The sequence below is a fragment of the Podarcis muralis genome, chromosome 7 (genome assembly GCF_964188315.1).
Source record: "Podarcis muralis chromosome 7, rPodMur119.hap1.1, whole genome shotgun sequence".
NCBI classification, from domain to species: Eukaryota; Metazoa; Chordata; class Lepidosauria; order Squamata; family Lacertidae; genus Podarcis; species Podarcis muralis.
The window spans coordinates 60,339,339-60,357,700 of record NC_135661.1 but is presented as its reverse complement, the minus strand read 5'-3'; the positions used below and the strand labels follow the sequence as shown (position 1 = coordinate 60,357,700).

Sequence of the window (18,362 nt, the reverse complement as noted above, 5' to 3'; positions counted from 1 at the left end):
TTATGAGCTCAACTGTGTTTAAATATTTAAAAACAAGGTATAAAATACTCCATCTGCTGGGTTAATATTTAACATTATATTATTTCATGCACCCCGACTAGGTTGATAAAGTACTTTTTAGGTGCATACATGATACTATTAATATTATTTAGCACCCAATCTTGCCCAACTTTAAACTTTTAAATCCCACTGAGATCAGTGGGAATACTTAACCTCATCTTTAAATTAAAGCTTGTCTAAAAGTTCTCCAATGGGACAGTTCAGCCTAATGTTGGTAGCTTGTGGGGGCACTGAAACCAGTGCCACCTTTGCACACCTGTTGTTGCCACTTCTGCTATTTCACAGCGGCGGCATCAAATGGCAGCAGTGCCTACTATTTCCCCATATAACCCTTATCAAGATGTTACATCATGATACAGCATTGCTTGGTAGACACCCTCACAGCCTTTATTTTGTCCTCAAAGGCCACTGAGCTGCTCCTCCTGCCACTTTTGCAGTCAGCAAATGGTGCCAAGAAAGTGGTGGAAGAGCCCATTGGCTTAAACCTCCCCACTGAAATCAAAGAGAGGTTCACAATTGCTTAACTTTAAGATACATAATTTCCCTAGTGTTCCATTCAAATCTCCATCTTAATCAAGCTGTAAAATCAAGATATCACGCATTTCGAAAAGGTGGCCTTTTTATTCAGATTTTGAATATCTGGCCCAAATTTTGAAAGTTTGCCTTTAGCTTTATAGAGAAGATGCGTTTTAAAAAGTGGAAGGTGGGCAGATAGAAATCAATGTTAGAAGCAGCATGGAGCCACGCTCTCAAAGGCTGAAACAAAGTGGCATGATCTGCAGATGTCTTGCAAAGGAGTAACTTTTTTCACCTTACTGAGCATCTGGGACTGCCCCACCAGGATCAACACGTTGGAGGCCAAAATGGAGACACAGAAGTTCAGGAGAATGATGGAGCGTTCCGACTTGATAAACCTGCAAGAAAGAAGGTGATGGGGATGAGCAGCTTTGAGAGATACTTGGAGCACAGGGGCCAAATTGCACCCAACATTGGGGGGGCTGACGTCATGCGCATGACATCACGTATGCAATTACAATAAAAGGGGGTAAAAGTAGTATTCACTATAGAACATAATTCAAAATGACTTCCTGAAGTAATGGATGGGTCTTCCTGGATTCAGCAGTACCTTCTCTATGCCTTCCCCACTCCCTTTAGGATGCTGATTTTACAGAGGGTCCCCCCCTCCTGATTCTATGACCACACTGTTTTGTTGTAGGCTTTTAAATGGTGCCCTAGTCCAGTGGTTCCCAATTAGCTAAGTACTGCAGACCCCCTGTTTTTCAAAAGCCAAGCCATAGACCTGCTACTTTTGAAAATTGTGGTAGTTTTTGTTATGTGATTGGTGCCACGCACCTCCCGGGTGGGTTACATGGGCCATCAATTGGGAACCATTGCGCTAGTCTCATGGGATGGAAAGAAAATCACCTCCCGTGGAGTTAGCAAAATGCTTAAAGGATACCTCCCAAACTGCCATTTACCTGGCAATAATTGCTGCCTCCCCACTTATCTTCACAACCACTAATGTGGAACTGATTGGCAAATCCATACATTTGCATGTATCAAAAGAGGGGGGTGAAAAATGCCACCCTTTTTGCTAATCTGTGGCTTAAATATTTTATTTTCAAGCACATTCACACCAAAAGGTCACTTTTTCAAATGGGAGGCTGTTTTCTTTTTTTTACTATATCCTCTTTTATATATGTTGCTGAATTTAGGAGCTTTGAAAAAAATATTGGGGAGGGGTTAATAAAGTAATTATCTTGACGATAGAATGTTGCTTTCAAATGAAGCAATAAAATGTCTCTTGCTTTAAAACAACCCTCTAAATCAAATCTTAAAAGGAGAAAGCAAAAGGAGCATCTAAAGTCACACTTATCAATGCCCCAAATTTCTAATGTGTGTAAGATTTTATTTCAGCTCAAATTCAGAATGGCATTCCCACCTCCCACCTGCCCCCACTCACCCGCCCCCATCACTCCATTCAGAGGACTCTGTCACATCTCTACCAGGATTTTGAGCTAGCCAGAGCTAGCTCAAAGAGCAGTTCTCGAGTCTACTTCTAGCCATGAATAGCTGAGCCAACCTACCTCCAAAAGGCAGCATAGATCACCAGGAGGGTCAACAAAGCCATACAAGAAACAGCACAACCAATCATAAGTGGGACAGAGGGGGAGCTGCCAGATTCCATGGCCTGCAAGAGTAGAAGCAGAAAATGGAGAGAGTGAGAGTGAGAGAGTCCCCACCCCTCACACAAGGTGAGCTAAGTCTGGCAGGACAGCTTACTCTATGGACTTAACCATTTGTTATATGAGGCTGGTTGTCCCACAGTGCCAGGCAAATGTTACCCACTCTTTCAAGTGCATTTCCCTGTCACTTTCTTTATTGCAAAAAGTCTAATCTTTGAAGAAAGTGAGTTTGTGGCACAAGGGCTCCAGCTCAACTCTAATTGCCTAAATCTGAATTTGCCACTTTGTGATTGAACCACACCTGAAAATAGCAACAATCTGGAAGCACCGTAAAATGTTTTTCTTTCAATATGCAGTTCCTCCACTAAGGAGCTGCTTCCCAGGAGAAGCTCAGCATGTAAGGAAGTCTGAGCTGGTTGCTGAAGCTCTGACCTCTGGCTCTCACAAGCTACTCTTGAGTTCCTGTACCAATAATTTAGGAAGTTTCACCACTGTAACTAAACCAAGTTTTACAGCCTGTGCAAGTTTTTTATATATATAAATGCTGTATGGAAAAGCACATGAATATGACCTTAAGAGAGTTTGTAAGGAAATCATTTTTAGCTTACCAAATGTGTGGTCTTTTTCTAGGCTGGGGAAAAGTAAAGATTTGGAACCCACAAAGGCATATTTAAAAAAATCTAACTGCCTACATTTCCATGCTTAATTTTGCTTCATATTTTGTGATTCTGAATCTCTGTTGGGGTTCTCTCACCAAAGAATACTAGCTCCAAACTTAGATCTTGGCACCCAGGAATTCTTCTTTATATCTATATTTATTTATTTTTCTTGCACCAACAAGCACAACGTCATCTAACCACCCCACAAGCAAGTAAAAATGAATGCTCAATAAATAACTGCTGTTGTCTAAGCCCCTGGAAACAAATCAGTATGACTGCTCAGCAGAAAGGTCACCTGGAAATGACCAGAGGTATAACAGGAAACTGTGATACCAATTTAACACCCTCCTCCCTCTTAGAAAGCAAAGAGTGGTTTGCCAACTGACTGGCAGGGGTAAAGCTGGCTAGATTAAAGATCTGGCTCCAAGATTCTTCTCACCACATTTGTTAATAACTTGGGACCGAAGTTTCATGCAGAAAGCATTATGTACATGCACATAGACACAAATGTGGTAATTGTAGCTTAGTGATGGCACTGGGAATTCCTGTTCCACAAACTACAACTCTTATGGCCTTCCTATACGAATCTGGTTGGCCCCTTTGAGAGCAAGTTGCTGCACTAAATGGGTCTTTGGCCTGACCTGACAGCAATGCTGTTCCTATGTTCTTCCAGTTTCCAGGGTTGGGTTGGGTTTTTTGGGAGGAGTAGCACCAGAGAAGAATTCTTACAAAACCAGTTTGCGCCTGGTCTTTGGTCCCTGTTGAGATGAGGGAGAAATGGGACAGCTTGAGGGCCCCTTTGGCAGGCATGTGGCTAAAGCCTGCTCCCTTCTCCGAAGTACAGCCCCTTCTCTGACAAGCAAGAAGGTCTGCATCTCTGAATAACCCAATCTCTCCCTGCCACCTTCTTCTGTTTTGCTTCCTGTGGCACATGGCTTGAGGTCTCGGGTGAGGGAGGGAAAGGGGAGAGAATCCATTGCCGCTTCTCTGCATTCCTTAAGGGTGGCTCTCCATCTCCTTGCCAATAGGGCATGCTTCCGGAATACCAATGACCCCGCCTGGGTAGGGGAGCATGAAAGAGGCCTGTGACCAAGGGATGCAAGCAAAGCTCCTCTCTCTCCCCTGTCTTCAGCGGCGTCGCCAGCGTGGCAGAGGAGGATTCCCAAGCACGCCCCCAAGATGGTTGCCCATTTGCTTCTGGCACGGGCTCTCTATTCCTCCTCCCCATCGCTAAGCATATTAATGCTTTGAAGGCTCGCTAATAACTCTTATAAATTTCAACCACTCTAGCAACGGGCGCGCGTGGGGGGTGAGAAACGCTGCAGAGAATAGATCCACATTATCTACGGCATTATCTACTTAAAGGCGTCTGGAAGTGGGAAGAGTTCAGAGAGAAAGTAGGAGGGTGGAAACAATGGGAAGGGTGAAGGGGGCTGCTGAAGAGGAGAGCGGAGGAGGTAGGCACAGAGAGGAGACAAAGGGAGCAGATGTTGGGGAGTGGGGGAGGTGAGGAGTGGGAGAGAACAGTCACTGCCACAGGAAAGAGTTGGCGATTCAAGTCTTTCTAAACAGAAAACCTACGCCCTTGAAGTGTTTTGCAAATGCGTGTGGGAAGCTGGCTCTCACCGCTCACTATTCAGGGAAAAGGTAACCTGCACTTTGCACATGTGCTGAAGCACTTTTTCAAATGTCCTCCTTCTCTGTGGTGGCAGGCATCCTGATGATGGTATGCTCTCCCCCCCAGAAGTAGCAGCCTTGGCATTTGGGTGCCATGTTAAATCATATCTGTTTGCCTGGACATTTGCTGCAGTTGTTTCTTTTAGACTGCAAAAGAATTTAATTCTTATTCTTTTCCCTGCTTTTATTTGCTGGATTATTTGTGTTGTATTAAAAACTATGGCAAACTGCCCTGGGATCGATCAACTGATGAACAGTGGGTTAAAAATGCCTGTGATATGGAATGAATTTATTTTAGGTATTTATAATCCATCCTTTCACTCAAAAGTCACAGGATGGCAAACAATAACATTAGCATCACAATTACCAGTAATTATTTGTTTATCACTGTTTTTTATATTTCCAAATATGAATCGACCAATTAAATAAATCTGAAGCCTACATAATAGCACCAAACAGAGCTTTGTTTAAATGTCTGCCACCTCCTGCCCATTCCCTCTCAAGGCTTTGACTAGACACAGACTCTTGGGTTTTCCCCATCAGCCAAACCACTTTTGTCTCATAGCACTTGTTTGATTAGCCCTTGGTCCAGTCTTTGCCAACCTGGTCCCTTCCTTTGTTTGATGCTACAAATTCCATCAGTGGGTTGTAGTTCAAAACATAGAAAAGGAATCAGATTGGCAAAAGGTGAATTAGGCTGATGAAGAGTTCTGGAGAACTTGACAAGGGTTAAACCTTGTTAAACCTTGTCACCTATAAAGGAAATCCTCTATTATGGACACTGTGATTTTTCTTATGGGTCCAAATGGCTACCTTTACTCTCCACCAACTTAAATATTATTTTGCATCTCCTTAGATCGATGAGATGAGGGATACAAGACTCTGAGTGGGGTACAATAGCAGTGGGAAGGGATGGCAGAAAAACTGGGGAAGGGAGCTTGTTGATATACATTTGCAAATTACCACCTCACCCTCCCCAACTACAGCTTGAGGCTTAGCTATCTATCTCTGTTCTTTTGCATACTGAACGTGGTTATGTGTGTGCAGAGTGTGTGTATCACTGTCCCTTAATGCAAGCCCATCGCTGGCAGGGGCCTAATGGTTGCCATGGAAATGATATAGGTTTAGATCAGGCTGCAAATAGTTATTGTAAGGCCAGCATGAAACAGCCTTCCAAAATTCTCCACCCTATTTATGGATGGAACCAATAGTGTGGGTGTGATTTTACCAAATATTTTGGGTTGAGAGGGCAAAATTATTATTATCGATTATTATTTATTGGACTTATTAGTCACTAATTGATGAGGTGGAAGAAAGAAAAATCAGAAAATGGTCTTCTGTGACATTTCACTTCTGTTAACGTTGAGCAAAACTGCATTGTTAGCTCACACTGATGACCAGAGGAAGCGATGGGCTATGAAAGAATGACCTGTACTCGTAAAGTCCAGCTTGTTGCCTTTCTTCAATAATATTTAGTTTCCTTTCTGAGAAATTTCAGCCTACCTCTGGGTTTAGGCCTAGCTGGGAGGCTGTGTCTTCCCCTCAGGCATGAGCCACAGGCCTTGCTTTCACAGCCTGCCCCGTGAAAGCAAGGCATTCCCTTCCTCTCCACCCCTTCAGCACTGTTTTTTCTAACTTTGGCTCGAACACGCCCTTAAAACGTTTTCAAAAGGAAGGGGCGGTAACACGGTAACATCACAGAGGTGACTGCTTATTTGCAAAAGGAAAAGAAAATTAAGTGGTGTCAAAGTAAGACATCTGTGAAGTTTATGGGTATGTATGCACAAGCACATGAAAGAAAAGGCACTCAGGGAGAATTTAAGGATGCTTCAGGGATATGATCTTGGTCAGTTCTGATAAAATCTGATATGTTTCATATCTCTAGACTAGAGTGTGGATGAGAACTTGGTTATCCACTGGTTTTTGAACATCCCAAATGTCCCAATACAGCTCTCATTTTTTTAAAAAAAAAGTATCAAAAACTCATTTTTAAATGTGTACTTTTGAGGGATGATGTTTAAAAATGCATTCTTTGAGAGGAATTGTGTTTAACACAGACTATTTGAGACAGACTGATCCATCTACATCCCTAGGAGAAATGAGTACATCTGCTATTTTAACAATAATGGTAACTCTAACAAGAACAACACACAATAACACTACTAATAAAAACTTGGTATTTATATCAACACTTTGATGTGTGAAAAATGCTCCACATAATAATACCTCAATAATCCTTTCAACAACATTTTAAGGCAACTCATTGTAAGACATAATAAACAACATTTCATTATACTCAAATTGCAAGATTGAGGTTGTGAGTTTGAGGTATTGTGTATAGCTACCTCATGAATTCACAGTGGCGAAGATTTGAACCAGGGAACATTTGAACCAGGGAACTTTCCACACTTTTAAACCTTACCTCAGTAATCCTTACGGCAACACTTTAAGGCAGGTCAGAATTCTTATCCCCCAAATTGCAGATTGGAAACTGAGGCTGACAGCTACCTGGTGAATTTACAGTGGGCGGAGGTAAGATTCGAACCAGGAGACATTCCAGCTCACATAGCCCACACTATCAGACTTTGCAAAGAGCTCTCAGGGACAAAGGTAAGGAGAGAGAGAGGTGGTAGACAAGAACATGCACGGGGATTCTGGGTAAGTGTTCAACAAAGTTGTGGGTGTGCACATGCAACGAAGCCTAACCACCCTGCAGGGATGCAACCTTTCAAAGTCCCTTTGGGTCCAGATCAATAGTAGGCTTGTTGAAAATTTCTCATCCCTTAACAACAGTAGACCTCCATAAAGCACACAGTACCTCTTGCAAACTCACAACTTCTTCCCTTAGCACACATGCAAAGCTGAATGATGAGCTTGTGTGCTGTGGGCCAGAGTTGCCATTACTCTTGCCTGGCTCCTTACTCTGCCACCTTTAATTTGGCTATCAGGCCCTCCTGTCTCAGGGTTGGGCCACCTCCGTTGGTGGGAGGCAGGAATGTGGCGCTGGCTGAGAGCCCAGCCTGCTCTCCCTCATTCTGTCAAAACTTACCAGGTCTTTGGGCAGTTGGGCGATCACAGCAAAGGTGGAGAGCTGGCTGCAATGGCACTTGGTGTGAGCCGAGAGAGTTTCCACCGTCTGGCAGCTTTCGGTCTCCCAGTTCCCAGCGCCAACCTCCCTGATTGATGGAATGCGAAGGAGAAAGGAGAGAGAAGGAGAGATTTCAAATGATCAAACACTCACACAGCCCACATCCCTTCAGCGCATTGCCTGCATTAACCCTTTGCATGGCACGGCCCTAGTGATGCACTGGGTGAAGCAGGCTCTCTCGCTGTGTGTGTGTGTGTGCAAGTCAGGCACCAAGGTTCTGTCTGAGCGGCTTGCTTTATCTCTTGACCCAGTTGTTGGGGTGAAACGTCTCCACTCCCTCCCCATCCTCTGGCAGAGATCTCAGCCCAGTGCCCCCCCCCCCCCGCCAATCCGCTCCCGGCATAGCCCTATGTTGCTACAGACTCATTTCCCTGGTGGGGAAGATTGGGGGACGGGGTTGTTTGTTGCTATTGCAGTAAGCATTGATTTAATTTGAAGGTTGAGGCCGACAGGGATTTGGGAGAGGGAGAGACTGAGATGGGCATGGATTCTGGATGAAGGGGTGTGTGTGTGTGTGTCAGGCAGGGGTTCTCCATGGTTTAGAGACAGTTAGTTTTCTGGCCTGCTCAGCAAACAGCCAAGGGTTGATACAGGCTGCTCTGGTGGTTTCATGTTTGCATGATAATACAGCACAAAGATGGAAACCTCAAGCAAATTGAGGAATGGAGGGAGAAGCAGGAAGCAAATGTACAAAAGAAGGGGAAAAGGAGGGTATTAGAAGAGAATGAATTTCTGCATTTGAAACTCCCTGATGAATGATCTCAGGTCTGAAATGCACTGGACATTAAACTTTGTCTGCCAACCCTTTGTGTGAGCATGATAGGGGAGGGGCAAGGATACCATCCAAGAATTGAGAGGGGCCACAAAAGCTTCTGAGAACTAAATGGATACAGCTGATCATGACTGGACCCTGTCTCAAACCCAACAATTAGCAGTAAATTCCTCAGTCTGCATCATGAGGCAGTAGTGAAGATAGTCATGTATAGCTTTTTTTTTAAAAGGTATGTTTATGTGCTAGAGGTCCCCCCCCAAAAAAAAACCAGTGCAATTTTTTTTAATGAAACAGACACTTGATCTACCACACAAAAGCCTCCAGTGTGCAGAGCTGATGCTTCAGCCGCACATCTGGATGTGTCCTTAATCCCATCCATATTGCAGTATTTATCTGGGCTGTGTCTACGGACACTAATTGTTGCCTGTGACTAGAAGTGGATCAGGGCAATTATGGGCCGATGGTGGGCTGAAAAGGAGGGGGAAGGAGGGAGGGAGGGGTGCAAACAGACTGGGGCAAAACCTCCCCTCCCCCAGGAAGGGCCATTGACTTCCAGCAGAGGTGGTTAACCTGTGGCCTGTGTGTCCCCTGACGCCTCCTGAAGGTGCCCCATTCTTCCATCACAGTGCAGGTTCTTCCTTTCTGTTACATTCATCCTCATTTTTTCCTGGTATGTAAAAGTGCCCCACTGCCACACAGCTCTCTATGTAGTTGTAAAACAACTGGAAGGGGAAGTATTCAAGCACCTAGCTGTTTCAGAGCAAACTGGTAGGCTCTACAGATATGTGTGCATGTAGCACACTAAAATCAGAACGGAATAATTTTCAGTTGCTTTCCTCTTCACTTCCTTCCTGACTCTTTCGTGGAAGTGCTTCCTCTGAGCAAGAATTTGGGGGGGGGGGTGCAAGGATGCTCAGGGAATGGTGTACCTGCCTCTGACAATTACATCCACTATTTGCTCACACCTGGGAGACAGGATGTAGGTTGGACAGGATGCTCGAGGACAAACCCTCCTCCACACCCAGAATTCTCAGACACTGTAATATGCAGGCTCTTCATGAACCATCCAGGCCACCATAGCCTCAGCCTCTTCCTCCTCCCTCTGGAGTTTCAGCTCTGCTTTGCCCTGTGCATGCTTTGTCTCCCACCTCTCCCTTGTGCGCACAAGCAACGCTCGAGACTGAAGCCCAGGAGCAAAGAGCAGGCCCACAGCACCCTGAAAGCCCAGAGCAGGCCTAGAGGGGCACATAGACTATGTGGGGTGAGGCTGCAGGCCACATCTGGCCTGGGACTTTCCCCAGCCCTTAGCATTATTAGGTGCCCAAAAATAGCCTCTCAAAAATGACTGACATTTAGTTTGGTACACCATCGGCTCAAATCTCTCTGACATTGTCATCTCCTATTCATGTTTCCATTTCAAGCTTCACATATTGCAGCAGCCTTTGCCAAGGTAGTGCCCCCCAGATGATTTAAGATGCAACCCCCATCAGCCCCAGTCAGTGCACCCACCTAAAAAAAGGATAGTCTCTGTGGCCCTGATGTCACTCCAGCTGACTGGGGCAGCAAACTGTCTTGGGACAAGCATTGGGGAGGGTGATGGCTCAATAATGAAGTGCATGTATTGTATGAATGGAAGCCCTGCCATGTTCAGCACTCAACACCTCTAGCCAAAAAGGGCTCTCAGGTAATAGGGCTGAGAATAGCCTCCTTCTACCGGAGGCCTTGGAGAACTGCTGCCAGCCAGAGCAGATAGTATAAAGCTATGGACATGGGAAGTGGCATCATTCCAGAACAGGCTATTTGTCCAGTATTGCCTATTATGGCTGGAAGTAGCTCTCCAGGATCCTAGGCAGAGAAGACTCTTTCACATTACCTCCTACCTCTTCCTTCCAACTGGAGATGCCAGTGGTTGAATCTGGCATGCAATGCATGTGCTCTTTGGCAAACAATGCATGTGCTCTACCACTAAGCTACATTCTCTCTCCCAAACTAGAAGCAGCAGTGGTCTGAATCAGTATAATAGAACTTAACGTGTTCAGTTGAAAACAGAGGCATTGACTCTTTTCATTCACAGTGCCAAGACTTTGATCTTGTTTACCTACTCCACACCTGTTGGGGAAGCAGTGGATATTGCTGGCTGAGTAGATTGTAAATTCTATGGAGGTTTCAGCATCCTCAATAACCACAGACTGCTGAGGCTGGGACCTCCAATTTCTTTATTCGGCTAAAAGGGAAGCATTCTTTCTCTGAGCTGGAAAAAGCACTGCAGCAGAAATGCAATTTCGTTTACTTGTAAACTGCACTGAAAGGATTTGCATCCTGAGAGGCAGGATGTAATTAATTGTAATAAATAAATACATGGCTATGATGTACGGCAGAGATAGTGGCAACTGCTCTTTCTGATCTCAGATGTGCAGATACATCAGAAGAGCTTCTGCTTCACCAGCACATTTAGCATCTGCTGGCACAGTAAACTCCCCTCTCTGGTCACACATTTCTAAATGGTTAAGAAGAACTGAGAAGAGGCCATTTTTTAAGGGTCTGGCACAGTAGAAAGATGCTCTATCTATGCTGTATCCATACATAAGCCTAAAGAATAAGACGGGAGATATTCTGGATGGGCCGGAAGATGGAGCCAGGTCAAGAGCAGAAGAAGGGGTTAAAAATCAGACACGAAGGGTTTTGTAGGATTGCCAAACTTTAGAACTTCAGTTTGTGTTAAGATGAAGGCAGGAGATAAATCACAGAATGTAGCTGCACATGGTTTCAAGCTGTGGGACTCCTTGGACTTTACTAGGGTTTCTCAATGAGAAGATCAGCATGTTGGCCAAGCTCCTTCAAAAAAGAGCTTGCAGGTATGCAAAAGAATTATTGGTACTTTCTGGGCCATACTGTTCTAGTCCATGTGAATAAACTATAAGACCCAACAGGCCCACCACATAAATCAAGGGTGGACCCTGGAACAATAACCCAGATTCCTCTGCAATATAGAGGTATGTGCCTATACTCTACATTTAACCAGGTATGGAGGGGTTGCTTGGCAGTCAAGTCAATATGTTTAGGCAGAATGACTCACGACCCTGAAAGTAAAACAAGGAGCTGCTACTTTCAAGATTCTGTTAGGTACAAATGGTGCACTGTGTAGAATCTAGAAAGGATGCACCTCATAAGAACATAGGAAGAGTCTTGCTCCTAGATCAGGCCAAGGGCAGAATTCTGCTCTCACAGTGGTGAACCACATGCCTTATGTGGGAAGCCCACATAAGGGTGAGTGCAGTAGTGCTCTTCCCACTTCAAATTCTCAACAACTGGTATTCAGAGGCACATTGCCTCTGACACTGGAGGCAGGACATAACCATCATGGGCTGTAGCCCACACCCAGAAGGCTTGTCATCTGTATTAGACTAGGAAAAATGAGTACGGGAAAAGAGGTGAGGGGTTTGCAAGCAGTAGCAGCAGGGAGGCAGTAGGGAGTAGGAGAAGATGATGTTGCAACACTTGCACCCATCACTCAGCCAAAATGTTCAGCCAGCTGCTACTCAGGATGAGTGAGAAGCTTAGAGGATCAGGAGGCAGGAGTGGCACTCAAGAGATGTGGTTCTGCTACGATGTTAGCATCCATCTGTCTTGGGAGACAATGGAGGGGTTCTCCTGGGGGGCGGGGATTGAGGTCAAACTGCTGGATGGTTGCAGTGCCTGCTGTGGCTGTAGAGACCAATGTGGGAGAGACATGCTTTATTGCAGCTGGGGCAGATGAAGGAGTCCAGTTCTGCTGCTGCAGATGCAGCGGCGTTTCTTCTCTCCGTACTCCTGCCAGTGGTGATTCCTCCTCTAGTCACTGCTGTGGATACACAACTTGTCTGACTGTTTCTGCAGTCACCTGTGAGGGATTACCACATGGCAGGATTGGTGTTGCCAGCCTCCATGTCACCTTTGCAGACACTTTTATAATGCAGAGTTGGAGGAGACAAAGAGCTGCTGAATGCCAACTGCTGAGAGGTTACAGTGGGAGTGAGCTATTGCATTCGAACCCTGCTTGGAGGCTTTCAGAAGCAGCTGATTGGCCATAGTTAAAAGTAGGGTGCTGGACTAGATAGACCAGGGGTCAGCAAGGTTTATCTTTCCTGGGCCGGATCGTTCCCACAGAGATCCCTCCGTGGGCCGGATCACGTGCACGCATGAGCGTACACACCCACGATTTCCGGCATCTGCACAGACAAGATTTCCGGCGCTGCAGAAGCGAGTCCCCACACCGTGTTGTGTCGGTTTAGTGCAGCATGCGAGCGGGCAACTCGGTTCGGGGGCAGCTTGTGGGCCAGTCAAATGACCTCCGTGGGCTGCTTCCAGCCCATGGGCTTTAGGTTGCTGACCCCTGAGATAGACCTTTTGTCTAATCAGGCAGGCAACCCTAGAGATGTCCCGGCACACCCTTTGTATCTTTAAGGGACCTTCAAGCTCCATAATTATTCTGTAGCTAAGCAATACAGCAGCACTGGCAGATAGATGGACAAGCCTCCAAAGAATGGGAACAGAACACTTGAATTCCCAAGGTTTTACTGGAGTAATTTATCAAATGCTATTTATTAGGAAACAAAGCACAGAGGCTCACAAGCAAAAATGAGACAGTGACACTAAATTATAAAAGCTAACTTACGCTGCAGGATACTGAGTGTGTGTGTGTGTGTGTGTGTGTGAGAGAGAGAGAGAGAGAGAGAGAGAGAGAGAGAGAGAGAGAGAGAGATTGCTACCGGGGGTCACCCATTCAAGTGCTGACCAGATGCAGATAGCTTCAACAAGGTGGTGGCTTCATGTGCCTTCCGACCATACCACTGGAAGAAGGCTGGACTCTCAAGTCTTCCTACAGATCAGGCTACTATAAGTTTTTCACAAAGCACTTCACACTTATGCCATGCCTAGAAAGCATGGATCTCAGCAGTGTTCTGCTTGACCCACACTTTCTAGGCACAGGTCAGAGTGGTTTTCCCCCTGCCCCACTCCTTTCCAAGGGAAAACCCACTCTTTAGTGATAGATCAGAACAAATGGCACTCCAGAAAAACCCCAATTGCAATTTGCTCCAATTGAACACTAAAGAACAGTTTTCCTTGGTGGAATTGGGTGGGGGCAAGCAGTAGGACAAGAGGAAGTGTGGATAAGCCCCAAGTCTCTTGTTCCCTAGGCACTGCTTGGGTTGTAGGGAAGTGGTTTGCTATATCAGTTGAAACACAAATACTAACACTTGTTTGGAAAGGAAACAAAATGCCAAGAGGAGATGACTGTCTTATAGAGCCATGTGACTTCTACCCAATGGGGTCTCACAGCTTGGTTTATAATAACTAATTTCCTACAGATGTAAACATCTGTGCATCACCCAACATATTAAACCCTACTTCCTTGCAGTTCAAATTCACATTAAAGCATGCAAACGAAGCAACACATGCAGGCATCTGCTTCAGCTGGATATGAGTTCCAGTGATTAACAAGTTCGCAGGAGTTATCACCAAATAACTCTCCATGTTGAATGTCCATTCACTGTTCATGAACTAACCTCCTGAGGTGTGGAAATCTCTCTTCTCACCTAAATTCTTTGATGTGAAGGGAGACCCCACTTCAAAGGAAGGGTGCAATCTTAGTCGCTTTGCATTGCAAGCATCATAGGTAAAGATCAAAGAGTTTTTAAAGGGTTATCTGCTGCAGGAACAAATCCATCATTTGCGGAAGATAACTTTGGTGGCAGAAAAATGTCTAATGGATTTCTTTGAAACTTGCAATCAAACTGACAGAGTTTTGCTTAGAGAAATTAAGAAGGTTCAAATCCACAGGAGAAACAAATATGAGAGCTCTTTTGGCCAGAAGAAGAAAGAAACATAAAGGCCATTGAATAGCTTGGATCCAAACCTTATTAGTGCATGGATAGCAGACAATGAGGAGTCCCACCTAAATTACTCTGAACTACCGGTACTCTAGGAAAGGGATGCGGGTGGTGCTGTGGGTTAAACCAAAGAGCCTAGGACTTGCCGATCAGAATGGGTGAGCTCCCATTGCTCGGTCCCTGCTCCTGCCAATCTAGCAAAGCACCTCAAAGTGCAAGTAGATAAATAGGTATCGCTCCGACGGGAAGGTAAACAGTGTTTCCGTGCGCTGCTCTGGTTCGCCAGAAGCGGCTTAGTCATGCTGGCCACATGACCGGGAAGCTGTACGCCGGCTCCCTCGGCCAATAAAGCGAGATGAGCCCAGAGTCGGCCACGACTGGACCTAATGGTCAGGGGTCCCTTTACCGTTACTCTAGGAAAAGCATGAGGCCATTATGACATGATTGCTTCCAACTAAATCATACTCAGAGTAGACCCACTGAACTCAGTGAACTCATGACAAACTTAAGCCTACTTATTTCAATGGGTTTACTCTGAGTATGACTTAGTTGGATATAACCCATATGAAATAAAAAAGATAAGTGATACAGGGGTACGACATTGCTTGTCCTTTTCCATTGTTGCCAGTAAGCAAGGTAAGGGTCAGAATGGCGAGTAAAAGAGCTCAAATAAGAAAACAGATCTCCTTAATAAAAGCTGTAAGCCCTATTTTTTTGTGTTACACAGCTGCTCACTGACTAGGTTCCACAATTCATCTAAGGAGGAGGCAGGTAAGATGGTTACATCTTACCCCAACTCCTTTCCTCTTGGGCTGGTTATGTCAGTTTGAAAAGTACTTGTCCTGTGGAAAGAAGAGGTTCTTCTTGTGAGTCCCCATTTTTTTCTCTTACATGGATTAAAATACGATCCAAATGAGAATTTCCACCTTACCACCACCAACATCCAGTTGCCCATTGAAAAACTATGATTCACAAAGCCTTCAATGCTGTGTCAATTTACCTGGTAGTAAATTCCACTGGATTTTTTGCTGAGTAGGCAGAAAAAATTGCTATGTAAGAGTGCTGGAAGGGGAAGAGAGGGCAAAATCTCCCTCTTCTTCTTTTGCAGTGGGAATGCTACCTTAGACCTGTACTTTTTAATGGAAGAGTGAGGAGGGAGTTTGGGGGATGTGATTAGGTGGGATGTACAGAGTCAGAGCAGGTGGGAGAGCTAGCCAATTTGCACTGGCTCAGAAATGAACTGTGTTATTTCCCCCAATTACTATTGTGTTAGCTGTGTTCATTTCCAAGCCAAGTGAAGCAGAGCTGGGGAGCTTCTCCATCACTAGGGAAAAGCTATCTCCTTATTTATTGTCCCAAGCAGTTTCTCTTTACAGCTAAAGCCAGGAATTAAAGTTATAAAACAAATGGGGGGAAGTGACTCAATGGACAAATGCTTGTTTCACGTGCAAAGGATCCTAGGTTAAATCCCTGTTACTTCCAGGTAGGACTGGGGAAAATTTACTCAAAAAACCCTGGAGAGCCACTCCCAGTTAGTGAAAGCAGTAATGAGCTATGTGGAATAACAGTTTGACTTGGCAGAAAGCTGTTCCCTATGTTCCTATTAATCAGTCCTTGATGGAGATTAGGGGAATAACTTGGTTAGGAGTCATAAGGAGCCACAGAACAAGAAAACAGAGGAGGAGGCATCAGCAGCAAAAGGGGCTTAAATTTTCAGTGGGTGGGAACGGGCACACAATTCTAAATGCTTTGCCTGCACTAGCTGCCTCACACATAGCTCTTGCTACTGGTTATTTGTGAATGTCTCCGAGAATTAAATTTGCCCCAACCTACAATTTCAAGGTCTCCTCCAAATTCCATCCGCAACAGGGATGTCTAGCATCTGGCCCAGGGGCAGGCTCAATCCCAACTCCCGCCCACCCAAATGTTTCTGTCGTCCCAATTTTGTATACAGAAGTGGTAAATATTTTTTTAAAAAATGAAGTAGACATAGCATTTAGTTCCTGCCCAGCTCAGTGCCCCATTTGGAAGGCAAAGTTCTCCCTCCGCAGACATCAGATTTAGCATTTCACGAGTGGGTAGAGGGCGAGAACCCCCCATCTCAGCTGAGTTGCTGTGTAGGTGCATGTGTGAATGCAAGAGTATGGGTGGCTGCACTCACTGCTGGTGAATGTGCCCCTTGGGTCAGAAACAGTTAGCTCCTCCTGGTCTAGAAGAACAGCTTCAACTACTGCATCAGCTTGTGGGTGTGCCTCTCTGTTGTTCTGAAGCCCAGCTGGAGGCTTAAGTGCAAACCAAGAGATGAGCACTGCAACTACTCCTGTTACAACGTGTTTCAGAGGGGAATCTGTCCTATTTTATCCTCTGCCACTGTCCTCCCTCCCGGCCAGCTGATAATGAATTACATCTGGCAAGCAGGACGCATCCATCTCTAAGCACCCGCTAATCAATAGCTGTTATTAACAAAGTTAACCCACAGTGGGGAGTGCAGAGGGGAGGGGCAGTTGGCCTCGTTAAGGGAGCCTGTCACTCTTGGCACAGGCGAGGAAGCGAGAAGAGATATTGTCAGGTTCCTTTTTGATGTATAATAATGAAATGTGCAACTACAATGCTGTGCTGCAAATGAGGGACATTTCAGCACTGAAGGACTGGATAGCTCTCCTTGCCAGCTCCAGGTAGCATTGAGAGAAAGAAAGGAGAAGGATGAGGATCTCACAATCCCTGCTGCTTTGCTTAAGACCTACATTCTGCAATCTTGGGGGAGAGAAGCTTTATCAAAAACCAGTATCTGGGCATTGTGTCTTTGGAGAAGGGATATGGAATAGCTGCATCCTTCAGAGCCTGTGTGGGATAGTGGCTGGAGTGCTGGACAAGGACCTGGAAGACCAGGGTTCAAATCCATCCTCAGCCATGAAGCACACTGGATGACCTTGGGTCAGTCACAGTTTCTTAGTCTAACCCTCCTTGCAGGATCATAGTGATGATAAAATGGGGAGAGGCAGTACTAAATACTCCACCTTGAGCTCATTGGTGGAAAGGAAGGATATAAATGTAAATCATCATCAAATACAACTGCAGAAAAACAGTGCTGAAAAAAGGGAAAGGAAAATCTTCTTTACACTGAAAAGTTCTTGAAGTAGGTTTCCATAACTGAGAGAGGGAGAGAGGTGTTGCAGTACAAGAATAGCTAACTAGGTGGTCCTCCTGTGCCCAAGCTATCCAAGTATCTACAAGTCAGCTGTGAAACAAGAAGCCTGCTTTATTAATTTATTAACATATACCAGGCATGTCCAACTTCCAAGAGACTGCGTTCTACTCCCACTATAAAAAACTGGCAGTGATCTACCCATTGGCTTTTTGGGGGGAATAAGACCCAAAGTTGTTGAACAACAAGGTTGAATTAATCCTAAATTAGGCCTGGTCTGAAATGAGTTGAGGTAGTTTCAGTTGGGTCCCAAGTAGGTTGAATCATTCTGAAGGGCTTTGTACTGATCCTGGACCTACTAGTAGAGTGGATCCCTTGCACTCTATGAGCTTTTACGAGCTCATGTGAAGAAACAACAAGGATGAGAAAGTTATGGCCATTTTACTTTTAATTTTTTCATTTCATTTTTTGAACAAAGCAAATTTTAAAGTGGCCAGCACAGAAAACCTGGATTTTACTGTCTGAAATTTGTAAGGATTAATCCCCTCTTGAGGGAATACCATGACTCCATGCACCTATGGGGGGGGGACTGATATGTCATGGCCATTTTGGTTTCCCAGTGCAAGTTATGGGAGGACCAAAGGTTTACATTTCTGGATTTGGGGTTTGACTCAATTCAAAGCAAATCAGGGCAACAAATCAAGGTCTGAACTGAATTGGGGGGGGGGTGCTGCTGCTTGTGCAGCCTTAGCCATCACTAACTCTTATAGTAGCAAACCCCTGATGTTCTTTTTTGGGTCCATTGTGGATCTTCCAACATTCAGCTTCACTGGCTCCTCCTAAGT

The 18,362-nt window shown here is 45.1% G+C and overlaps 1 protein-coding gene across 12 annotated transcripts in view; it reads right to left on the bottom strand.

The window, feature by feature from the left end:
• The window catches only part of ADGRB2 (adhesion G protein-coupled receptor B2), a 160,831-nt gene that overhangs the window by 33,147 nt on the left and 109,322 nt on the right, over window positions 1-18,362 (bottom strand). For all 12 annotated transcript variants that reach the window (XM_077931917.1, XM_077931908.1, XM_077931910.1 and 9 more), the window contains 3 exons: window positions 7,632-7,758; window positions 2,148-2,251; window positions 872-974 (listed from right to left, as the gene is read on the bottom strand). In XM_077931917.1, the coding sequence (XP_077788043.1) occupies window positions 872-974; window positions 2,148-2,251; window positions 7,632-7,758 (334 nt within the window). The remainder of the gene's footprint in view (window positions 1-871; window positions 975-2,147; window positions 2,252-7,631; window positions 7,759-18,362) is intronic.